Source organism: Malania oleifera, chromosome 3 (genome assembly GCF_029873635.1).
Source record: "Malania oleifera isolate guangnan ecotype guangnan chromosome 3, ASM2987363v1, whole genome shotgun sequence".
NCBI classification, from domain to species: domain Eukaryota; kingdom Viridiplantae; phylum Streptophyta; class Magnoliopsida; order Santalales; family Ximeniaceae; genus Malania; species Malania oleifera.
In genome coordinates, this window is record NC_080419.1 from 41,646,013 (window position 1) to 41,672,864 (window position 26,852).

At 37.0% G+C, this 26,852-nt stretch overlaps 1 protein-coding gene across 1 annotated transcript in view; it reads right to left on the reverse strand.

The window, feature by feature from the left end:
* Positions 1-26,852, reverse strand: part of LOC131151751 (7-hydroxymethyl chlorophyll a reductase, chloroplastic) — a 97,418-nt gene that overhangs the window by 34,613 nt on the left and 35,953 nt on the right. Inside the window, exons 8-12 of the mRNA XM_058103153.1 lie at positions 16,595-16,646; positions 16,439-16,501; positions 13,274-13,371; positions 2,995-3,030; positions 2,857-2,918 (exon numbers count right to left, since the gene is read on the reverse strand). Coding sequence (XP_057959136.1) covers positions 2,857-2,918; positions 2,995-3,030; positions 13,274-13,371; positions 16,439-16,501; positions 16,595-16,646 — 311 coding nt within the window. The remainder of the gene's footprint in view (positions 1-2,856; positions 2,919-2,994; positions 3,031-13,273; positions 13,372-16,438; positions 16,502-16,594; positions 16,647-26,852) is intronic.

Consider the following 26,852-nt stretch of genomic DNA (forward strand, 5'->3'; position numbering starts at 1 on the left):
CCACCTCAAATAATTCAGATGTATTCTCATTGTTAGAATACGTTTCCTTGGTAGCCTCCCAAATCTCCTTTGTTGTTCCGTAGAGAAGAAAATTTTCTCCAATGTTGTCATGGAATTAATGAGCCATGACATGACCATGTTATGTTCCGATTTCCATGTTTAGAACTTCGCATCATACTTGCTTGGTTGGGCTGCAATTCCTGAGAGATAATCATCCTTTCCCTTTCCGCATCTCCAGGTTTGTTGCAAAGTCTTGAGGGCCCACCATTATCTTCTTTTGACTCTCCTCTCGGCGAACTTTTGAAAATGCTTATCAAATGTTTGGCATTGGTTTGGATCCTAGGATTCTTCCTCGTACTTCATCGATATTTTTATTTAATCCAATTAGGAATTCGTATATTCTTTTCTTTCCAATAATTTGTTTATACCTAATTCCATATTCGGGAGAGCTCCAATAGTGCTCCTCGAATAAGTCCATTTATTGCCAGTAGCGGTTGAGGGTGTTGTAGTATTGGGTCACTATCAAATCTTCTTGGCATAAGTTATGGAGAACACTTTCCACCTCAAATAATTCAGATGTATTCTCATTGTTAGAATATGTATCCTTGGTAGCTTCCCAAATCTCCTTCGTTGTTCCGTAGAGAAGAAAATTTTCTCCAATGTTGTCATGGAATTAATGAGCCATGACATGACCATGTTATGTTCCGATTTCCATGTTTAGAACTCCGCATCATACTTGCTTGGTTGGGCTGCAACTCTTGAGAGATAATCATCCTTTCCCTTTCCGCATCTCCAGGTTTGTTGCAGAGTCTTGAGGGCCCACCATTATCTTCTTTTGACTCTCCTCTCAGCGAACTTTTGAAAATGCTTCTCAGATGTTTGGCATTGGTTTGGATCCTAGGATTCTTCCTCGTACTTCATCAAGATTTTTATTTAATCCAATCAAAAATTTGTATATTCTTTTCTTTCCAACAATTTGTTTATACCTGATTCCATCTTCAGGAGAGCTCCAATAGTGCTCCTCGAATAAGTCCATTTATTGCCAGTAGCGGTTGAGGGTGTTGAAGTATTGGGTCACTATCAAATCTTCTTGGCGTAAGTTATGGAGAACACTTTCCACCTCAAATAATTCAGATGTATTCTCATTGTTAGAATACGTTTCCTTGGTAGCTTCCCAAATCTCCTTCGTTGTTCCGTAGAGAAGAAAATTTTCTCCAATGTTGTCATGGAATTAATGAGCTATGACATGACCATGTTATATTCCATTTCCATGTTTAGAACTTCGCATCATACTTGCTTGGTTGGGCTGCAACTCCTGAGAGATAATCATCCTTTCCCTTTCTGCATATAAACTCATTGTTAGAATACGTTTCCTTGGTAGCTTCCCAAATCTCCTTCGTTGTTCCGTAGAGAAGAAAATTTTCTCCAATGTTGTCATGGAATTAATGAGCCATGACATGACCATGTTATATTCCGATTTCCATGTTTAGAACTTCGCATCATACTTGCTTGGTTGGGCTGCAACTCCTGAGAGATAATCATCCTTTCCCTTTCCGCAAATAAACATCATCACGGAATGGGACCATTGGAGTTATTCCCATTAATTTTGTGTCTTTTAGTGGGCATGAGGCAGCTATTTGAACTGCTGCTGTTGCCTAAGACCATGGCTTCCTAATTGGTGGTGACGTCTGAGATTGAAGAGGTGGAGTCGCGTCTCCCAGTGGCCATACTGTATTTGGTCATATGGGAAGATTAGGGTTCAGAGGATGCTCTGATACCATGTTGAAATGTGGAAAAGAAAACTGAATATTCCACTCACTATAAAAAAGATTACATTCCCTTTAAATAGATGATAATTCTCATCTAATTACTAGGGATATTTACAACTTACTAAAAATAGAATATCCTATTTAAAATGGAAAGTAGTAAAATAGGAAAGACTATCTACAGAATCAGATAACATGATACCCAAATCCCCTAGGATCGTGGAACCAAAAATAGCTAACAAATCAGTACAAATCAACTGGTTTGTTAGCTGTAAATCTCCTAAAGATCAGCCTTTAATAAAGGCTGACAAATATCTAATAATTCTACAATTATTTTACAGATTTACTAGTTATTTGAATCCAAAAAGGTCGCAAAAACACTATCCTGAAATCTCATTCTTTATCTCCGAATTTCTTGTTTTATTTCTACACCTATTTGCATCATATATGTGCTAGGGCATGACAGAAAAATCTCTTAGAACGTCCGCAATCTGGACAAGAAGGAGAAATGAGAATTTGTTGTTAGAAATAATGGGCCTCCTTAATAAAATCTCTTCTTTTTTATCAAAAAAATAGCAATGGGAATGGTACTGTGATGGTTTTGGGCTGAAATATTTATAATTTTTGAATTAAACTATGACTATGAAAGAGCTGGTTTTGGGTAGAAAGTGGGCAGAGCACCGTTGGAAATAAAGGAAGGTAGCCTACAGTATAAACTAAGTATAAAATAGGGCTATCTTATCTCACTCTTGATGTAATTTACACAATAGCTGATTTTTTAAGAGCAGAAAACATAATAACATAAAAATTTTCATCATGAATGGAATTATTGGCAAAACCAGTCACCATTTTTAGTGGTCTACCAACAGTAACATTTCGGCATTTTTGTTAATCCTAAAAAGAAAGGAAAAAGAAAATCATGTGATCAATCTTTCTGGCACTAGAGCAGGAAGGACTTGGATAAACAGCATGAGCAAATGATGGAATTTTATACATTTTCTATGTAAACTAGATTTTCTCATTTGCGGTGTGTAGCCTAATTAATCACTGGACAGAATGCACGGTAAAAAACTAAAGAGGAACCAAGTACCTATAGCAAGATGGTGCAATAACATCAACTAACTCATTTGCTGGTAGACAGAAATAGGGGACCTGCTTTGATAAAGTTAAATTAGAAGCATCATGCTAGTGTGACAAAAAGGAATGGAAAATCCAGCAATCATGTCACCTCTTCAATATGGCCATCCAAATGCTTCAAGTGTACCTATAAAAAAAATACATAACGTTTGATCATTAGAATACATAAATTATACACATATATATACATGCTATAATATATACATACATACATACATATATATATATATATATATATAAAAATACACAACATCGTGATCATTAGAATGCATAAATACACATCTATGTACATGCTATATAATATATGTACACACACACACACACACACACATATATATATATATATGATACAATCAGAAGAAATATCACACTCACTAACATTAGAAGTTATCAAATCCCACATTGCGTGCATAATTGGAAAAAGTTTAGCCATGTAATGATGGTCTAGGTTTCAACATTGTGAGGTGCCTTTTATGGGACAAAACTGCGAGGCTCAATAGGTCAAAGTGAATAATATCTCACCAAAGTTGGACGATGACCATTACGATTGATATTAAAACCACCCTATGGTACTGCCATAGGAAGAGACCGACAAAAAGGTGTGGGGCACTATGATAATGATGTTAGAAAATCACTGGGGGTGCCTGTCATGGTCCCACACTAGGTCTGTGGCATGTGCCAAAGAGGTCTTCCTAGGGAGATATTGTTCATATAATGATGGTTTAGGCTTCAACCATTTGAGGCACCTTTTATGGAATAATCATGAGGTTCAATGGGCTAAAGCAGACATTACTTTGCTAGAGTTGGGCCAAGATTGTTACATATGCATCAAAGCTTGCTAGCAGATATCTGAACATGCAAAATTTATGAAGGCCAGGAATTAGTAAATAAAAAGGCATCCAATTTTTACAATAGAAGTAATAGTGCACCATGGCTTGAAGGCATAGACCACAATTCACGCTAATCATACATTTTCCACACCTGCCCATAAATGAATAGCAACTTATTTCTCAGCTTGTACATCATCACTGAGAAAAAGAACATTGACCATGAGACTGCCACATTCTCGCTTTCGCCCTCACTCTTCCTTTCATTCTCACTCTCTCATCCAGGTTTTGTTGTTCGTTCTAATGGAGTCCCTCATTAATAGGTATGAAAAATGTGATAACCATACCCTTTAGACCACGGAAAGTTTAAATTACTTTCATAAATTTGCATGGCGGTTGAATATCATGGCATCGAAGAAGCAACCTGGGAATTAAAAATCAACATGGCTGAAAGATATCCTCATTTGTTTGCAGCCTAAGGTCATATGAAATTTCAAGGACAAAATTTTTTGAGAGGATAGAGCTGTGATAACCATACCATTTAGGCCACAATAAATTAGCATGACTTTGCTTTGTTTTCATTAAAAAAGTTCATACTAGCCATGTTATTCATTAATTGAGTTGTGTTAACTGATATTGGGAATTCCATTTGACTTATTAGTGGTAGGAGGGGCTTAGATGAAAGGAAATTATAAGGTATATGCTAAAACATAAACAACATAAGAGTTAAAAGAATGGGGCCTGCTGAAACCAGGTGCACCTGGCAGCACTACAAACCAGCAGCAGCCACCTGGCAGCTCTGAAGACCAGCAGCCAACACCTAGCACACGGATGGCAGAACTGCAGGGCCCTTGTTGCCATCAGCTGCCGCATCTGCCATGTTTCCAGCCTGGAAGGAGACACTTGGCAACCAGCTGGCAGCAAGTAGCTGCTGTCAGAACAACCTCAACACAGGAAGAAAAAAAAAAATACCGCAAACTCTAGCCCAGGAGAGAGAGAGAGAGAGAGAGAGAGAGATAACTGCAGAAAATAAGGAAAATTCAGATAAAATCAGGAGAAAATACATGAAATTGAGAGGGAAATTTAACCCTAGGTTTGAAGAAGCTAAAAATTAAGGTAGGCTTTCTTAATTTTCATTTATGCACCTACGGATTTGGGTATTCAAAGGAAATAGAGGTAAAATCATGCATGGAATTGAATTACTAGCTAGAAAGATTTAAACTTGTTATTTCTAATTACTTGATATAGCTACATATATGTTCTCTTTGGACACAACTTATAATAGCTACATATTTTCTTTAGTTGGGAAAATTCATGTGATACATATTCATCTTGTGCGGATGATGGTCTTACTTGCTATGGCATAGCTTGTTGTGTATCCAATGAATTGCTATTAAGTAAAATAGCTAGCACTTTGTGCATGGCTTGTGGCTGTGAGTTTGTGGGATTTGAGCAAGTAGGGATCGTGTCTCCTTTGGGTGAAAGGCCCTAAAAACCTTCAGAGGGTATTTCCACATTAAGCGGTGGTCGATCAAGCTAAAATTTGGCACTTGTTTGAGATAAAATATGCACTTATTGGGACAGTGCTGCTATGTTGAAAAAAAAAATTGTAAATGCATGCTATTTGGATGTTTTGTGATGATAATTTTAGAGGAGGAGATTGCTTAGAATAAAGAGTGTTTGTGCATATAACCTAGAATAAAGAGTGTATTCCTGCACCTCATGATACGTGTTAAGTATTGAAATCCTTGTTTGAATAAGGGGGGAATTACGAATGTCTATTGAGCTTGTGGTTGCACACCCTATTCCTTAATTTCAGGTTTGAACTGAAGGAGAGCTCCACTTGTTAAGTTCTCCAGGAGACTGCCATTTTTTACACATATTACAGATTGGCATGAAGACGATAGGGATGCTAAGCATGTATTCAGTTGGTGTTTATGTATGTAGACTAAGAAGTGTGAAAATGTTGTATGTAAAGTACAACTCAATGCAAAAAATCTTGTCACTGAAATTAAAACGTTTTTAGTTGCTTTATGAAATATATGTATGTATCTTGTGTTTTCAACAAATATTCACTCTTAACTGGTTTCTAACTTGTTTTCAAATGACAGTTTCGCAAAACAAATTCTTGCCTAGGCCTAGTGACTCCATTGGATTCTAGATGGAGTCATGGCCAGTCATGAACCAAAAATAGGGACGTGATGGTATCAGAGCCATGGTTGATGGGAGGTCCTGCGTTCTAGACTTGTTGCCTGCATTTTTTGTTTGTTAGTTAGGTATTATCTTATGCCCTGTGACGAATTTCCAAACTGTTTTCCTAAGGACTCATGAAACTCCCCACTTGCTTCCTCACAGAAACACAAGATTTTCTTCCCACCGCTCTACAACTTCAATTTTTTTTTTCCTTTTCTACTGCTTCAACTTTTCTTTTTGCAGCAGAAAGACTATTTTTTAGTTCTTGTGAATGCAGATGAAGGATGGTCCAGGGGGAAGATGCAATGACAGGTAATGATGGTGCAGCAACAGCAGCAGTAATGATTTCTGATCAGAATCTTCTCGGATACCAAAACCGATGTAGGGTATGCACTAGACTCAACCAGAGGCAACAGAATTAAATTGGTGCTGCTAAATCAACATTAAAGAGCCCAGTGCTTGATTAGAAGGGAATGAGTACAAATAAATTTAATTTGAAAATCAACTTCATCCTCAAGATAATACACAACAGGAAACCCTTAGAAGCTTACAATGCTTGGAGAACAAGTAAAATAATCCAATAAACACACATAAACTAAAACATTTTTTCTAAATAATAAAATCCTCAAATCTAGAAGACATTACCCAAACAAAGCATCCCTAAATAGATAAACAAAATAGTCAAAAATACAAAGATAGTTCTGCTTGCCTTTTGCATCTAGTTCTCAGTAAAGCAACATGAAATACATTTGACGTAACGCTTATATGTTTACTGATTACAAACTCCGAAAAAATTTTCTTTGCCAGTTTATAATAGGTAGACTAAATTGCCAGCACCTTTTTGTCCATAATACATACGCTAGTTACTCTCTTCACTAAGTCAATTTTTTTCAATGTTTTTTTACACACTTTTGATTTTTTCTTGCCTCAAGAATTTTCTTCAGTTCATTACTATCCTATATCACAGTTTATCATCATTGTGCAAGCTTGCACTGCCAATACCAAGTCATATTTAAGCCTGCTTATGGTGAGATAGATAACAAGACTGTGAACTAAAGATATCGCCAAACTGATGTACGATACAAATAGCTTCCTTCTTCATTGTTTTAATTAATATAGATCCCAGAAATATCAATTTCATCATTATACTCTATCTATAGACCTAGCCAATTAACATGAATGCCATAAAATCATCTCCAACAATATTAAACGAGGTGATTTCTGTAGTTTTTCCACTTTAGAATGCTGAAATTTTTGTAGTAGTTCCCCTGAAGCTTCGTCTTTCATTTTTGGAGTTATCCCACTCAAATTTAGCCATTAAATCTCCATTAAGCTTCAAAATCTTGCTTCCTTCTCTCGGTATAGCAGATTTAACCGAACCATTTTCCCCCAAATCATGCCTAGAACAAAGATGAGGGCAAACAGGAGTCAAACCTCAGGTAAAGATGATTCCAAGGCTATTCAAAGGTGGCTTGTCTCTTCGGCGGCAAAGAAAATGTAAACCGAGCATATAAGATCTACCGAACCAATCCTTGGTAAGATTTTGGATCTTTCATTTATGCAAGGGAGTTTCCCCAACATCCTTCATATGTTTAATGTTTTAGGATGGGATATATTTATTTCATATCAGCCAAGGGGAATTTATCCAAACTTGGTTAAATTGTTTTATCCAAACATGGAAAGGGGTGAAAACAGGTATACAACCACAGTCATGGACAAAGCCTTTGCACTCACCCAACAAACTATTGCCACTAGATTTAGGATTCAAGTTGGTAAATTTAAATCTCCTAACCTAGGACACTCTTGGATTATGGCACATGACTTTACCCCACAAGAGTTTTTACCTCTAATCATGATTGAGTAACCTGTACATTTTGGCCACCCACCTTTATAGAGGAAATTGAAACTTGAAGCTAAGATAATTCATCTCCTCATTACATATAACATTCTACCTAGGGTTGGGTCTCGTGACCATATGTCTTATTTAGACTGTTTTGTAATGTGGTGCTTATACAAGGGGAGACACCTGGATCTATCTACCCTAATCCTAAAATGGATGATTTCAAAAGAAGAAGCGAGGCAATTAATTCTTCCATATGGAGGAATCTTGAACCTCATTTTTTATCATCTTGGGGATGCCAACTCATCCACCTTTTTCATTAAACGTACATCCTATGATCTCTTTTCATCCACTATGGTGAAACTCATGGGATACGAGCTATACCGAGAACATGGAGGGGTACCTAAGCCTAGTAGGCTCCTCGAGGTGATGTAGGATTACACGCAGATCAGCCTCGTGGTCAAGATCCACATCAGGATGCACCACCTGCTCTAGCAGTTCCAGATACTGATGCTCCTTCATAGTTCATAGATTATCGTCAACATATGGACTCCCAACTGAGTGCTTTTCGTAGCGATACGAATACCAATTATAATGCACTCCAGTCCAGTATTAAGTCGTTCGATTAGAGACTTGCACGTATTGAGAGCCATATGGGCAATTCTTCCTCTTCGAAAGGAAAGGCTCCCATGGAGGCGAGCTTGGGCAAGGAGGACGATGATGATGATGAGGAGGATGAGACATCTTCCGGTGGTGATGATCACGATGAGGACTAGTTGTTTGTTTGAATTTACTTGATGAAAAAAATTTGGGTTGTAATATTGTGACATTTTATCTTTTCTTTGGTTCTTTTTTAAACTCTTAGTAATTTTTTTATCAATGCTAAATCCTTATGCTATGTTCTCCTGCTTACTATGTTCAAAACTTTGAGAAATGCATGCTGGAAAATGATTATATTGATTATATATTGCATGATGAGTCAATGGACATATTGCCGGATCTATTGTTTTGAGAATTGCATACGGACTATTGGACCTATTGCTTGTGAACTGAATGCTGGCTAATTGTCCTACTGCAAACTGCATGCTAAATTTTCTGTTGTATTCCTTTTTGTTGATGTCAAAAGGGGGAGAAGTTATAGAAAAATGAGAATATTGAAAGTCATATTGATTGAATGTTGAATGATATGTTGATTGAATGTAGAATGATATCTCTTTATCTCTATTGAAATTCTGAAATCATTTTTGTTAATATCAAGGGGAAGATTTGATATATGTTGAGAATAAACTATTGCGAGTAACTTATGATTATGCTGAATACAAATTGATCTTATACTTGCACGTTGAATTTTGTCATTCATGTCATACATGACTTGTTGAGGATAATTTTTCTGAAAAGGAGAAACACTAAATCACGGTTAAGCTTGAACAAATATGTGTATATTGGTTATGTTTTTGTGTTTCATGCTTATTGTGAGGGGGAGCCTTATCAAGGCAACCTCATTTTGCTCCTTTTTTGTTATATCATCGAAAAGGGGGAGATTATTGGCCTGGTTAAACCTGATGAAGATTGACTAAAGCTCACCTTAACGTTACAAGTCATGAAGAATACAAGCTTACTGAAGTATTGATCAAGCTTTGGACAACGTTAAAGCTATACGATATGAAGACTTTAAATGTATTCAATTTTTCTTAGTCTCATGTAAGTATTTTTAATCTTCAAATTTGTGACTGAAGCTCTTAGGAATTAATACTGGACTTAGAGACCTACTTAAGAATCTAGAAAATATTTTTATAAAGTCCAAAATACTTTTCAAAGTAAATACAAACAAGTTTTGGAATCAAAATATGAAAACACTGAGTTACATCAGGCGACTAATATGCTACTGCCAGTGTAAAAAGAAATTAGAACAGGGTCAGGAGACTGAACTGCAACTGCCTGTTCTTGAGCGCTTATTTTAAATGGTTCAAGCGACTGAACGTATGGTTCAGGCGATTGAAGTCTGCGTTTTAAACTTTCGAACAGCACTGCTTTCTTTCCAAAATTGAAAGATATGATTTCCAAACGTGGGGAAAACGGTAAGATTTCTTCCTAAACTATATAAGGGTTATTATCTTTGCATTAGGGCAACCAATACGCACATATACACAATCATACTTACGATTATACTTCAAATTCCTTCTTGAAAAGCTGCTGTGCGATTTTCTCAAAGTCCTAATTGTTTTTCAGATTTCTCTTCTGAATTTCACATACTACGAATCAGAAACCCTTTGTTCTTATTGAGCTTCAATTGCAATTTGTTGATTAAGGGTGCATAATGTTTATTATTGTACAAAATCTGCTCTGCTGTGAGAGTATTCGAATTGCACAAACGAATTGATTTGCTGGTTTTGCAATCGGACAACTCGGGGTTAGAGTTGTTGCCTAGAGAGAGGGTGTTCTCGCTAGAGAGGGCTCTCCACCTTCCAACAGAGAGAGGATGCTCCACCTATTGAATGGAGTGGATAAAGGAAAATCCTCACAGCAAGTTGCTTGGGGCAAGGATGTAGGCAATAAGCCGAACCTTGTAAAAAATCGTGTTCAATCTTCTTTCTCTAACTCTTTTTAATTTCTGCAATTATAAACTGCTGTGTATGTTTTAAAGTTATTGGGAAAATCTGTTGAATGCTGAGATTTGATTGAGTTTAATTTGAGCAATTAAATTAATTTGTTATTGTTGTTTATTGTTTGTATGCATTAAGTTTCCAGCTGAAATTCAGACAAGTGCTGAAAAACTGAGTTAAGTTTTGGTTGGTTGAGGTAAAGCTATTTTGGTGGGTTGTTTGTTTAAACACAAGAAGCTTGCTTGCTTGAGTTATATTATTAAATCTTGCCTTAAATACATACTTGCTCATTGTTTAAATTCAAGGTTGATTGTTGAACTTGCTGAAGGTAAAATTCAGATTGTGTTTTTGAATTTCATATATACCTAGGATTGTCTATTGATATAGTACCGTTTGCTGCTTAGTTGATTGTGTTGTGATTGATATTGTTGAAAGGTTTAAAATAAACCAATCTTCTGCGTAATAATTTTAAAATACCCAATTCACCCCCCTCTTGGGACTACATCGTTACTTTCAGGTGGGATGCCAATTTCTACTTAAGTTCTTCAGGGAGTCCTGGGAGGTTCATTTCACAGGTTTATCTTGCTTTTCTTCCTTTAAAAAATTTCCCAATTGTGTTGAGGTAGTCATATTAAAATCAGGGAAGATATACGGATGGGGTGCAACTGCATTATCCTATTCCGTCAGTCATTTCTATCTTCTTTCTTCTCATCACATTGATGTGATTTCCTCCTTTCTTATTCTTGAGAAGGATTACTTTTCTTGGGACATTCATTTCAGAAGAGATTTAAATGATAGAGAGGAGGAAGAACTGTCTTCTTTGCTCATTGTGCTGGGGAGTTGCCATAGGAGTGATGGTACAGTTAGGTCTTTGGATTCACCCTTCGTGCAAATATTCTTTCTTCACCTTTACAAGGTTGTTGTCGTTTTTCCTCTCCATCAAGGTACATAGGAGGCCAAAGTTCCTTGTAAAAAAAATGCATCTATATGGCTGGTGGCACTTAATATAGTTAACAATAACAATCTAGTGCAGAGTAGGAGGATTTTTAAAGCTTTTGTCTTCCGATATCTTTCTCATGTGTGGAAACAGTTCTGAAGATGTGCCTCATTTATTTCTACATGGTTCATTTGCATGGGATTTGTGGAATACTCTTTCTGGAGTTCTTGGTGAAGTGTGAGCTCGTCCAAAGTTGGTGGAGGAGCTCTTGACTATTTCTTTTACTGGTTTTGTAAAAGATTAAGGATGTTATGAGGTTGTGGATGCATGCTTTTTGCACTGTTGTATGGGGAATTTGGTTGGAAAAGAATGCTAGAGTTTTTTCTCGACAAAGATTAACAATGGGGCTTCTTTTGGAATAGAGTGTGGTATTTGGCTTCTCTTTGGGCTAGTGCAGGCTGTCTTAAGGGATGTTGTTTTCAAGATGTCAGTTGAGATTGACTAGCTGGCTTTTCTGGATTGATGTTTTTCCTTTCTGTTTTTGTAAGTGAGAGCTTCTTGTTCTACTTTATTATATCTGTTTTTCCATCCTAATTCCAGTAAAACTTCTCGTTCTGTAAAAAAATAAAATAAAACAACAACCTTCATAAAAATTTCAATGCAAACTTTGAAAAGGAAAAAATTCTGAAAGGCAGAATCTAAACTGCTTATCCAAAAAAAGTTCACTGACATTTGCCAAATTTACTAGGATAAATATTTCCAAGGGTGCCAACGATGCCTTTGGAAATAACACAAAACCATTATCTAATCACCAGAAAATAATATAGAACTATTAACGTAACAGAAAATTTTTTTTGTTTTTGTTCTTTTTTTTACAATGTGATTTTACATTCAAGTTCAAGAATAACTTTCTAAAGAAATAAAATAACAGGGACGCATTACCAGGATATGTTATCACTCACAACAGCAAGTAGAAGGAACAGACAATTTTTATCCCAATAAATAGTAATGGTCGAGCAATAAGCAATTAAGATCTCTTTCCAGCATACAATATTCAATATCCATATTGCCACATTGTACATCTTATTTTGCCATCTTTCACATGTGTCAGCATGTATGCAAGTACGCATGTGCATGGTAACTTTCTTAACATTTTGGTTTACTAAGGCCATTGCGTCGAACAATGAACATCCATTCTGCCATTTGGACCAGACAAATAAAAGCCACAACTTCTATCCGAGCTGCACTCTAGGCCAATTTACAGTTCAACATCATTTATTCCCCTTCATGCACTTACGACCCTATGGGTCAGATTCCATTAGCATCTGACAGATTCCCACGGCCAATACATATTTTTATGCAAGAACAAGCAGGAACAGTAGTAACTTCTATCTTAGGGTTGCAGGCAAGTTGAAATTCCAGGTCACCAGTTTTACTTCTAAACAAGAAACAAAAAATCTTGGTTGACACAGGCATGTACATAAGCGCACACACAGTAGGAGATCTCCTTCAACTCTCACTTCCTTGTCACAATATTTAGCTGTTTGGCATTAACATTATTGCTATTACCTTATTTTTTTTCTTAAATTATTTTGAAAAATACATCCACAGCATAACTCCTAAGGGGAGTCAAACCCTAGCTGCCCTATGGGAGGCAAGAAGGTGAGACATCGGGCCAAATGTGCTGACCTGATTATTAACTGAAACAAGTATGAATGAGGTTTACAAGGTCAGCTCCATGCTTGTCCTACCTATTGCAGGGTAGGAAAGTGGATGGAAAGGAGCCTTACCTCCATTTTTATGAAGAGGCCAAACCTATGGCACTGATCTAAGCAGATGAGCACTAACCTTCATGTGCTCAAGAGATTTACAAAGGCAAATCTTTGATTATATACGTGGTTCAAAAAATAAAATTCCGTGTAGGCAGCAGAAATATTGAAGACAAACAGAAAGGATTATTCAGTTAAGACCTTGTAATCTTGCATAAACTCATAATGAAGAACTGTTTCTGGTTCACTGCTTGCAGCCCTAAGAAACTTATCAAGTCCTTCCCGAGTACCGTTGTCCACTGTCAAGAAAGAGGCGTTAGCACAAGTCCAAAGCATATGTCAAATATACCCAACGATTTAAAAATAACAACCATAGCCATGTATTATTTGACCATTAATGGCTTAAATTGAGAAGCATTGGAACATTGAGAGTGTACCATGCACCTGAATTTTTTAGAAAGCAAAAAACGATTCATCCAGAAAGACAAAAAGGAATACAAGGAGAACAATGCATTCTCCAAAGAAAAAAAAATTAAAAAATAAATAAATAAATAAATAAAATGAGTCGAAGGAAGACTTTCAAAACAATTCTTCTTTCAAAACAATGGAAGAATAAGGGCCAAGGAAAGCCAAGAAAATAACTTAAGCCAAAGCAAAACAGGAGCAGTAAAAGATCCCAAAAAATAATTTCATTCCTTCCAATCCATAATATCAAGCACAACCACAAAAAGAGACTTTTCTTTATTGTTTTACCATAAGGCCAAGACTTTATCATCATAAAGTCTCCCCAGTCACCATAGAAACCCACAACTCTCCAAAAACATCTAATGGTTAAATCCGCAACTGCCGAGCAATCTGATAATGAAGAAGGCAAGCAATAGCATCGACAGAACACTTCAGCATTACATAATATCAAGGTTAAATGCCCAAAAAATCATTTCATTCCTTCCAATCCACAACATCAAAAGACTTGAAAAACAAGCATAACCCCACGGAGATTTTTCTTTGTTGTTTTTACCACAGGCCCAAGATCTTATCATCATAAAGTCTCCCCAGTATCCAGAGAAATCCATAACTCTTCAAAAACATCGAACAGGTAAACCCGCAACTGCCTGGCAGATTGAAAACCAAGAAGGTGAGCAATAGTACCCACAGAAGAATTCCATATTACATAATTATCAAGACTAAGTGCCTTATAAGGCCTCCTTATCTAAAAATCATCCTTGTTAACTTTGTTAGGAACTTGAATAGAAGAAAAGATTTTCACTTTTCTGGTAACTTAACTTTCCAAAAATTACTATATCAAAAGGAATGAAGGAAAGAGAAAATATTCCAATAAATGCAACAAGAAATATTATCAAGAGAAGTAAGCAGAACTGTCAACTTTCCAGTTCTAACATCAGACTCAGACTGAGGCACAAAAGATGCAACAGCTTCCACCAAATCCATAAGCTCATCAATTTCCCTCTCATCAGGATTCCTCAGAGTGGAAGCCCAAACAAACAGATCCCCCACCAAGAAGCAGGAGAGAGGGGGGGGGGGCAGAGAGAGAGAGAGAGAGAGAGAGATAACTATGAACATAGGAAAGTCTATGAAGCTAAGGAGAGACAGAAAGTAGCATTCCAAATCCTTTTCTTTTCTTTTTTCAAGTGTGGAGGGGTTTCCAGGATTCATTTTTGGAAAGACCCATATCTCAGGAACATTTTTTCTTCCACTTATTTTCTTCGTCTTTTTACACTATGCTCTGAGCAAAATAGAGTTATTTCCTTTTTTGTGGACAATGTGAGTAGCTCTCTAGTCTCTTCGAATCTTCATTCCAGGAGACCTCTAAATGATAGGGACATGGTGGAGTTGTCTTCCTTGTTGACCATATTGAGCAATTGCAACCTGCCTTTGAGAAGGTATGTTCATCCTTGGTGTCTGGATCAATAGGGGATGTTTACCTGTAAATCATTCTATGAATTTTTAGCCTCCTCAAACTCTCCTTTTCCTCTTTATCATGTTATTTGGAAGGTTAAAGCTCCCCAAAAAATAAAAGTGTTTACTGGGTTGGTTGTGTTTAACAAAATTGACACCAATAACTTGCAGATTAAAAGACCTTTGACAGCTCTCTCTCTCCAAATGTTCGCATGCTATTATAGGAATTTCGAAACAGCCTCCCATCTTTTTTTGCATTGTGACTTTAAATGGAAGATATGAAATAAACTGTGTGGTTTTATAGAAGAGAGTTGGGTTTGCCCCTCTTCAGTGGAAGACTAGTTCGTCATCTCTTTCGCTGGATTTGGAAGAAGGAAGGACAGGGCAGCCCTGTGGAATTGTAGCAAGTATAAAGTTTTATGGGGTTTATGGTTAGAACGTAACGTGCAATTTTTTCCTGGGATGAAGTTGAATTCGTCATTGGAGCTGGAAAAGATTCCAGTTTTTGACTTCTTTATGGGGTGCTGGGTAAGGAATTTTCAGGGAACCTAGTTTTCAGGGTTTAAAAAGGTATTGAGGAACTGGTTAACTTGATTTTTGTTGTTTTATTTTTTTCCTGGTTTGAACCAGAGTTTTCTTGGGATATTTCTTATTCTCCCTCCTTGTAAATCCTGTCCCTATTAATGAAATGCCTTTTTCAATCCAAATCCAAATATCTTCCCAAATACGAACAGAGACCCATCCACAATCTTATAAGCTGTAAGAGAAAGAAATAAATGAGACACCTAAGAAATGAATTTTAGGGACTCATTCATGTAGCATAAAAATATTGTCTAGCGCTCCACCTATTCGGTTGAAGATCAAACCAGCTCCAAATGTTCTGCTAGAGAATTAGCCTCCAAAGGATGGTCACATTCATGTCTTACCAAAATAACATGACGTGGTCTTCGCAGATCCAGGGTAGCCCACTTTTCACCACCATACAAGGATCAAGGTCAAATGACATTCTCATTCTGTCAAACCGAGATATAAGTAATATATAACTAATGATCGAATGAGAGATAATTTCATTAGATCGTATCTTTCTTTTAAAAGAAAATGGGACTCCTGATAGAAGGATCATCCTCTTATATATTTGACCCAATTAGAGGCACAATCACAAACCTATAGAGTAAGATTATAGATTTACATTACATTGCAAGGCAAATTAAGTAGACACTAGCATCTCAAGGTACATATGGCCATGCTTGTATGATTAATTATCAACTTTAGATAGTTTTACTGCAATTTATTTATTTTTTAATAAAGATGATATGTTCATGCATAAAGTTGGAACAATGGCAAATCATATACAACTACATCCCAATATCCACATCGTCGGCAGAACTTTGAGTAGTATTTATCATAAGCTTGAAAACAATAATGAACTAATATGAAGTTCTAAATTACCACAATTAGTGCCTAGTACATAAAGTTTGTCCAAATTCAAATGCTGCTCCACAGATCTTAATGCTGCAGTTTAAAAAATTACTCTGCATTAGATACTAAATCACAATTGTGAAAACAACTGTAAGTAGAAAATGCCAGATCATAGACTAAATCTACCTTGCACCTGGCAACCCACACCACAGAAAAGAAGACGCTTTACGCCTGCAGCCTGTTGCAGGTTGAAAAATGAATATAATTCAGTCATATTTAAGTAAAAAATGGTGGGACTCTAAAAGGAATCGCAGCAGATTACTTCTTAAATATGTTAATACCAACAACTGTAATGCTCAAATCTGATAAAAAAATAACGACGACAAATATTATACTCCCAATTATTATATTCCCATGGCAGCAGCACCAATGCCAGAAACATTGACATTCATTGACAAACTAAACCCACACAAGCAAACCAAAAAGTTTGATATGAATATAGAGACATTAATTTATAGCAAATGGAGAAGCCATGAAAGAGAAGGCAAAATAAAAATTTTTAAGGGGTATAATATCTCATATAAGGAGTAAAGGTAAAGTGCGGAGCCCAAGCATAAGGCCATGGCACATACTACCTATGAGTTGATTTGGTTAAAGAATATGTTGGAAGAGCTTCGGTTTTAATATTCAGAGCCTGAGTTTGATGTGTGACAATCATGCAGCTGTTCATATTGCTTCAAATCCAGTTTTTCATAAGAGGACAAAACACATTGAAATTCATTGTCATTTTGTTGAAAAAACTGGTGTAAAAGACTAAAAGTTCATCACAGCCACTCATGAAATCCAAATATCACTTGGCTGATCTATTAACCAAGTCTTTGGGTCATACTCAAGTCAAGTTCATTTTTAAGAAGCTACGAATATCTGATATATAGGAGGCAAGAAGCCCAATTGTACCTCAATAGGCCACAATAGCATTGGACATAGAAGAATGAGTTTGGAGTTGTTGAACCTTGCGGACAAAATTGTTATACTCTTCTCGGAACATGGAAGATGATGTACTCAACTCCCTAGTGAAGTGGCTAGGTGCACTTGAACTTTCAACAATGGAGTCACCCTCAGCAACAGAATTATTTGCTCAAGTTGGTTTTCTGTGCAGATCCTAGCAACAATCAACAGTATGGTTTTGCTTGCCACAATGTGTACAAATGCAAGAATTTCCATGATAGGCTCCTTAGCTAGAGTCACTACCTTTCCCTTCCAAATCCCTTACTTGTCTGCCAACACTTCCCTTATTTAGGGTGGAGGTGGTGCTAAACATGGCTGAATTATTATAAGAAGAAGCTTGAGGAGAAGATTGGGAGCAATCTTTAGTGATCCGTTAGATTCTAGCATATGCTTCATTCATGGATGGTATGGATACACTGGCAAGAATCTGATCGCAGATGGGTTGAAGCTTAGAACTCAACCCAAACAAAAACTTGGCAGCTAAAGATTCTTCCCTTTGCCTCTTAATCATCTCAATGTCAGAACTAACTGGCTGATAGATGCTTCATTTCTCCAACATACCCTTCACAAAGTGCTATAATACTCACTGATGGACCTACATTCTTGGTCATATTTGAAAAACTTCTCATATATCATAAAATATGAATTTAATTTTTATCTTGGGAGAAGCTTCATGAAGATCATCCCATACAGCCTAGGCTGTTCTATGAAACATCACATTTGCAGCAATTCATGGCTCCACAGTGTTCCACAACCACACAAGAAATATATCATTCTCTTTCATCCAATCTTCATAATCCTTTTGAGTCTGGAGACAGGAGAATGCAACAAATACTTGGACTTCCCTTTTGCGTTAATATACACACACACACAGCCTGAGAACACAATCGGTAGTTGGAGGGTCAAACCAATTTGATGGCTGTGATCTGTACACTGACAGTATCAGCTCTGTAGAGGCCATCAAAAACACCCCTATACACTACAATCAGCACACACCAGTATCAGGAATGAATAACGCAGCAACTATGGAGAATCAGGCAGCAAACACAAGCACAACGAGCACTTAATTAACTATAATGGCGGTAACTAGAAGAAAGTGCAAAGTCATTGAACATCAATTGAAACCACCATCAACAATATTGTGAGCAAGCAAGCAATCACAAACACCAAAAATTAAAATGGTTTCATCATGCCAACAGCGTCCAGAACAGAAAAACAGCACAGGCAATATACCCTAAACAGAGCATAACCGTTTCACATCAGCAAACCACCACAAACAGACAGCATCCTACCAAGGATGCTGCACAGACAAACCAAAATGAAAAAGGGTCCCTAAGAGGCTCTCAAACCAGCCAGAAAATCAGATTTGATAATTAGTTAGAGAAAGATAAAGAGGGAAAAAAAAAAAAAAACGGAAAACAGAGTATCTAAAGAGACGACTGTGATAAATCAGATTTAGAGCTTATTAATGCTCTGATACCATGTTGCAAGTTACAGATGGAGAGAGGAAGAAAAGAAGAGAAGAAGAGCAGAAAAGAAGAAGAAAGAAAGAGAGACTGAGGCAGCATTTTCCTTGAGACTAATGTACAGATCCAGGTCTGCCCTCTTATATATTAATAATAATAAAAATGTAAGGGACAAAAATACCCACACTCACACAGCCTAATTGCTGAAATAACCTATTACGTTCTAACAGCTTGATTTATATTGTAATTTGAATAACTAAAAATCAAAGATATTGCTATCTAATATTTCAGTTTTAAAAAAATTTAGAGCATCAAAAAATTGTATTGAGGTTTTCAATTTTAAAGAGACCAGGCCACTCTTTAAATATAGCATAGAAAAGGAAATCACTGAATTCTTGCAGCTGAGACTGAAACTTAATCAAACATTAAGAAATTTAATGAGAAGCATCATTAGGCTCAGAAGCACAAATTCCAAAAGCAATTATGAGAGTAGGATTACAAGGAACTTAGACACCCTAGAATATTTAGGCCATTGTCATAAACACATAACATTGTGCTCTGAGTCAAAACATTAACTCATTTTAGCACATATACGCCCGTGGTTGACCTTAACAAAAGAAGATTTCATTAATAGATAAAGAATTTACAAGAGGGAGACTGAAATATCTCCTGAGACAAACTGGGACAATCTAGAAATAGAAAAATAAAAACATCCAAGAGAAAAGAGATCATCAAGTCAGGATGTTCCTCCAATCTCTTTGAAACTCCTGAAAGCCTGCCCCTTTGAAAAATCCATAACCAACACACCACAGTGAGGCCAAGTACTGAATTTTTTCCAAACCAACATCCAATTTAATTTTTTCTCAAAAAATATCTGAGCATTAAGCTCCATCCATATTCCCCATAAAACCGCAAAAAAACCACACTTCCATAAAGCTGCCCTATCCTTCCTTCTACCAAAGCCTATGAAGGAGATATCTAACAAGTCTTCCACCAAAGGAGGACATACCCAGCTCTCTCCCATAATACCAAAAAAGCATATTCCAAATCCTCCAAAAAAAAATCACATTCAAAAGAAGATGAGAAGCTGTCTCAGAGTTTCTGAACAGAGCACATGTACATCGGGACAGATAGCCTTCAAAGGTCTCCTAATTTGCAAAAAGTTATTAGTTTTTATCTTGTTAAGCACAACCAACCAAGTGAAGCCTTTATTTTTGGAGGAACCTTGGCCTTCCAAATAGTAGAATAGAACAGGAAAGAAGAATTGGAACAGATCAAAATTTCAAAAAAAGGATTTGCAAGAATACACACTGACTAGTCCAAAGACCAAGAACAAACATCCCTCCCCAAAGAAAGGTTGCTCCCATTTAATAAAGATAACAAGAATGGCAATTCCACCATCTCCTTATCATTAAGAGGTCTCCTATAGTGGAGATACCAGGAAAATGAAGGACTGCTCAAGTCACAAAAAAAGAAAGATTTGGATTCAATTTGCTCAGAGATTAGATGAAAGAGACGAGGGAAAGAAGTGGAAAAAGGTGTGTTTCCCAGCCAAGGGTCTTTCCGAAAACAGATATGAGAACCCCACCCCACCTCAAGTTTAGTGTGAGGGGTGAAAGAAGGATATAACCAAGAAAAGGACCCCCATGGGATCCCCAAAGAACATCTTAAATTAACATTGGTATCCCACCCGTTTCTCATCCATCCCAAACTTACTTCTTACGCAATTGCCAGTTACCTAAAAGAGCAATGTTTTTAAACACTTGCTTACCAAGACCCAAACCCCCCCCCCCCCCTTTTTTTTTCCATTTTTAGACCTAAAAACCTCATCCCAATTCACTAGATAGTCCTTATGACTCCCCCCACCATACCACAAAATGTCTCTCATAATCCTCCCAAGCTTGCTAGCAATCCCCACTAGAATCTTAAACACAGATAGAAAGTATAACTGGATGCTAGCAAGACAAACCTAGATCAAAATATTCTACCCCCAAGGGAGAAAAGGGCTCCCTCCCAATCATCTAATCTCTTCATCACCCTTTCCACTACCAGATTCCTAAAATCTGTAGCTCTAGAGGCCACCCCCAAAGTGATACCTAAGTAAGTCAAAGGCCAATCCACAATACCACACCCCACTTCAGTAGCCAGCTCTCTGACACACTTGACTAGCACATTCAAATCCGCTAAACCACTCTTCCCTATATTAATTTTTAAGCCCGGACACCCTCTTGAAAATATTAAGAGTACCCAAGATTCTTCTCAAATAAAAGATAATGATCATCTAAAAATAAAATGGTGTCATCAGTAAATTGGAGATGAGAGACCACCACTCTCTCTCACCCCACTAACCAACCCTCTCTCCACCATCCTACTCAAAACATCTGCTACAAGGACAATCAAAAAGGTGATAGAGGGTCTCCTTGTCTAATGCCCCTCGAAGCACTAAACTTTAGGCTCACCATTCACAATCACCGAAACTCACACATTAGACAAACAACCCCTAATTCAACGATGCCACCACTCACCAAAGCCCTTTCTCACAAAGACTCTATCCAAGAAACTCCTACTCACTCTATCTAGTTTAAAAACGAAACCGTTCTTCTTATTCCTATGAATATCCTCCACCACCCATTCACAACTAAAATAGCATCCACTATCCACCTCCCCACCACAAATGCACTTTGAGTGCTAGAGGATAGTTATTAGCTAAGACTTTAGTAATAATCTTATATAGGCTAGATACAAGACTAATAGGTGTAAAATCTTCAACCTTAACAGATTTTGACTTTTTAGGCACCAAGCCTATAAAAGGGGAATTAATGCTCTTGCTCAAAAATCCATTATCAAAGAACTCAGGAAAAACTTTCAACTTTAATTTCATCAAGTTTCATTTTTTTTTTTTTTTTTGGTTTTATTTCTTTTTTTTATTTTTTCAGATGGATCTCTTGTCTTCTTAGGTTGTAACTTCTCTTTCTCAATCTAATAGACCTTTTTTATTATCAAAAAAAAAAAAACTTTCAGCAAATCATCCTTTACTACTTCCCAACAATCTTAGAAGAAAGCAATTTTAATTCCATCCAAATCTAGAGCTTTATCCCTCTCCATCCCAAAGACCACCCCCCCCCCCCCCCCAAAAAAAATAACTTCCTCCTCATCAAAAGGTGTCCCTAACCAATACATCTTATCACAAATATAGGGGTCCGCTCTAAACCCTCTATCATCGATTTGCAATGATACTCCTCCGAATACAAACTCTAGAAAAAATTAATAATAAAGAAAAAAATCTACATTGGTCATTAATAACTCTCCCACCCCCCACATCTAATTCCCTAATCAAATTCTTACTCAATTTCCCATTAGCTAGGTTGTGAAAGAAAGAAGAGTTGAAATCATCATCCTTACCCCATTTGAATTTAGTCTTTTGTCTCCAACTCCTCATTTCCTGGAAAACCAACTCCTTTTGCTCATTTTTCAAAGAAACTCTTCTTATCTCCTCATCCTCTGTAAGATTAATGTCCTGCTCCTTCATATCCAAAGAAGTTAACTCACTTAAAATGTTAGATTTTCTAATTCTGACATCGCTAAATACCTCCTTATTCCAAACTTTCATCTTTTTATTCAAGCGTTCAGTTTTCTTATGAATCTGAATCCTCCACAACCACAACCCCTATCCAACTCCTCTCCCCAAGAATCCCTAACCAAAGACTTGATGGTTGCAGTCCAACCACATATTCTCAAACCTAACAAGCGTAGGACCCCATGACACCTCACTAGACTCCAACAAGATTGCAAAATGGTCAAATGTAGTCCTAGGGAGAATACTTTGATTAAGGTTCAAAATTCATCCTCTTCCTCACTGCAAAAATAGAAATCTATCTAGTCTACTACTACACCTTCAGCACCCCCCGGCCCCCGAAACAGACCAAGTTAACAAAGCATTCCCCAAAGGAAGATCTCTCAAGCCACAATCCCTAATTGACAAATCAAAATTTTGCCTGCTAGCTGTAACTCCCCCCCCCCCCCCAAAAAAAAAACCCTTTCTTCTCTCTTGGAAATGTCACTACATCAAAGTCACCTCCCACAATCCACATTGGGGAACAAAAGCCAAAAATATACTAAAGATAGTCCCCAAAAAAGCTCTTAAGGGTTGGTTTAGTAGGCCCATACATAAAAGAAACCCACCACTAACCCCTCCTTCTCACTTCAAGTAACACAGAGAGGGAAAACAAACCAAGTATCCAATTTGGAGATAGACCAAGAATCCCATATGACAAGCATACCACCTGAAGTACTGCGTGAGGGTAAGAATTCCCACTCCCTGCAGTGACCGCCCCAAATACTTCTAACAACCCACACCACCCCCCAAAAAAATCAACCTCTTCCATTCTAGTCTTCTAGATAAGGACAATATCAATGAGTATTTGTCCAAGACTTCCTTTAGCAAGATCCTCTTCCTAATCCCCCCTAACCCTCTAACGTTCCAACTAACTAGCTTCATAACTCAATTCGCTTAACCCTCCTCCTTTCCCTCCCCATTTTCCGCACTCTTAATTAGTCGATAAAACTAGATTTTTAGGATCTTCTGAAACTTTCTTTTTGCTCCTCTTATACGTCCTATGACTTAAGCCCACCTTCACCAAATTCCCCACAAGATCTAATAGTTCCAAACCCAGGTCCCCAAGGAGTTTTTGTGGGTCTAGGTTGTCTCTTTCATCACCATCAAAACCAAACCCACAACCCTTCCTCCTATTAGAGTCCTCCCTTAGGAATAAAGCTTTCAAAGAAAGAATGGATTGGGTGGAATAGGAAGAATACCTTTTCTAATTCTAAATGGAAATGCGTCTTCCGAGGGAAGATCCCCCTCCCCAAAAGTATCCCCCCAACATCACAAGAATAGTAGAATTAACTAAAGGAGAAAGATTGAGCCCAAGGCCAGAATTAGAAGACACAAGCCCCTCAGCATTTAAAATTTTTAGGTGGTCAAAATCATAATTAATAAGATTTATACCTTCTTGAGCAAGCATTTTCAAGATACAGTTGAAGGCAATCTCTATCCGACTACTGAAATTGTCGAAATTTTACGATTTCTATCACCCTCAAAATCAAAATGGCAGTTGATTTCCACCTTGCATAATTTCATTCCAAATCTCAATGAATCATCGAAAATTTATCAAAATCTCAAAATTTTAGTGAAACTTATCAAAATTTTAACTATAGAATGAAATTTCCTTGGAATTCAAATAAGAGATTTAGGAGTGAAGTAAAATTTCTCGCAATTTATCTTTTATTATTCTTATCGAAACAAAAGATTTACAAGGGCTTTTGAAATTATATGGAAAAATAAACTCATAACAACATTTTATTTAACCACTCATGTCTATATTATCATTATTTGTATAATACAACAACAACAAAACCAAGCCTTAGCCCACTAAGTGGGGTCGGCTATATGAATCCTTTTCCGCCAATTTATTCGATCATGAATCATTTCTTTTGATAGATTCAAGGATATTAAATCCTTACTCACTATCTCCTCCCAAGTTATTTATGAATTTCATTTGTATTAATTGAATATCTTTAATCTGCATTATCGTCCATTCGAAGAGACTGTGGGTAGACAAAGAATGTACAGAAAGATTACAGGAGTGTCAACGTGTCAACAATGTTCAAACCTATTGAAATAGACCCAAAAAAAAAAAAATATAACTATTCTCTTTTGAACCGATAGCATCCTCAGGAGCTCTTAGATTTTCTGAGCAATCAGGGAGCAAGTAGTCTCATTCTCATTGTTTTTTGGTAGTTAATGAGGTTCAATGGACCCAGGAACAGTTGTCGAAGTTGTGGGCATAGAACACAAAATTTCCATGTTTAAATCAGAAGAAATTCCCAGGAGGATTTTTTATCGTATAGTTGTGTTAAATAAATACGGAAGGATGATCATTACCAAGAAACTACTGTATTCTAGGGGAAGAGTTCTGTTGAGAGTTCGAGAGGGAAGGGAAGCCTCAGGTTGTTGGAATTTTTGCAAATAAATGAAAGGGGGTGGAGACAGAATGCAAGCGAATAATCGAAAAATACTAGTTAGGTCATGTAGACATAACAACAACAACAAACATTAAAACCAAGTCTTAGTCCCACTAAGTGGGGTCGGCTATACGAATCATTTTCTCCCAATTTATGCGATCATGGACCATTTCTTTTAATAGATTCAAGGATATTAAATCCTTACTCACCATCTCCTCCCACATTATTTTAGGTCTACCCCTACCCCTTCTACTGCCCCCTACAGTAACTAAGTCACTCTTCCTCACAGGTGCACTATAAGGCCTACATTGTAAGTGTCCATACCATATAAGTCGTCCCTCCCTTATTTTATCTTCTATAGGAGCTACACCTAACTTACAACGAATATGTTCATTCCTTAATTTATCTTTCAATGTTATACCACTCATCCATCCAAGCATTCTCATCTTGGCAACTTTTACTTTTTGGATATTATGTTTCTTCGTCGCCCAACATTCTAATCCATATAGCATAGCTGGTCTTATAGCTGTCCTATAAAACTTCCCTTTCAATTTTAAGGGTATTCTACAATCACATAGAACACTTGAAGCACTTCTCCATTTTACCCAACCTGCTTTAACTCTATGCATTACATCATCTTCAATTTCTCCTTCAGTTTGCATAATAGATCCAAGGTATCGAAATCTACAAGTGCTATTTATTTATTTCTTCACCATCAAGTTTAACTTTTTCTCGAATATTCCTCCTATCATTACTAAAATTACATTTCATATATTCTATTTTATTTCTACTTATCCTAAAGCCACTAGATTTCAAAACTTCTCTCCATAATTCTAACTCAGCCTCTACTCCGTCCCTAGTTTCGTCAATTAATACAATATCATCTGCAAACAACATACACCATGAAACCTCCTTTTGAATACTCTTAGTCAATTGGTCCATCACTAAAGCAACAAGATAAGGACTCAAAGCAGATACTTGATGTACACCTATGGTAATTGGAAATTCTCTAGTTTCTCCATCTATAGTCCTTACATTAGTCATTACTCCATCGTACATGTCATGTAGACATGAGTAGAAAATATATGATGTATAAGGGGCTGCCCAGCGAGCCCAGCTATGCAGAGATGGTAAAGAATGGAGCTGCATATGATTGTAGATGGAGTTATTCCGGCGGAACTAGTCAAAAAATTCAAAAAGGCAATACCTTGAATTTGGAAAGAGAAAATTTGGGGAGAGATTTTTTAGCATTAAAGACCCAAATCTGAAGCAAAATTTGAAAAGTTTCTTCCCAAAATAACAGGACCAAAAATTGGGCTGAAAATTTTTGAAGTGGATAATCAATTATGTCACACATTTTGGATCTAGAGGCTTTGTTTTGAAGCCTGCTTTCCCAGTAGGCACTAGAAACTCTAAATGGGCTGGATCAGTGGGCTTAGCTTGGGTGGAAAAAGAAAATTCTAGTTCATGTAAGAACCTAGGTATGACTAAGGGACTTTGCTTAACTGGTGGGGGCTTGGGAGTTTTGTTCCCAGGCGAGATGGAGCCTAAGGGCTTGCCGAAGTCTCTAAGGAAGATGGAGGAATAAAGTGCGTAGATGGAAAGTTGCAACAGTCTGACCAGTTTGGGTAAGTTACAGATTATAGAGCCACCTATGAATGGGAAATCTGATGTTAACCTGCCGAAGACATCAGTTATTTCAAGAGGGCATGCGGAGATGCTAGAATGCGCAGAGGCAGAGGTTAAACACAACATGATGGAAACTTGTAGTCCTTTGTACAACAAGGGAGACTTGAAGATAGTATTGTTAGTAAAAGTTAAATCTGACACTAACCTCTCACATTGCAATGATGAAGAGAGGTTGCTAGAAGAAGATCCAGAATTTTCAGTCAAGGAAGCTACTGTAAAAAAGAGTGAGATCCTTCAGAATATTGAAAATACAACAG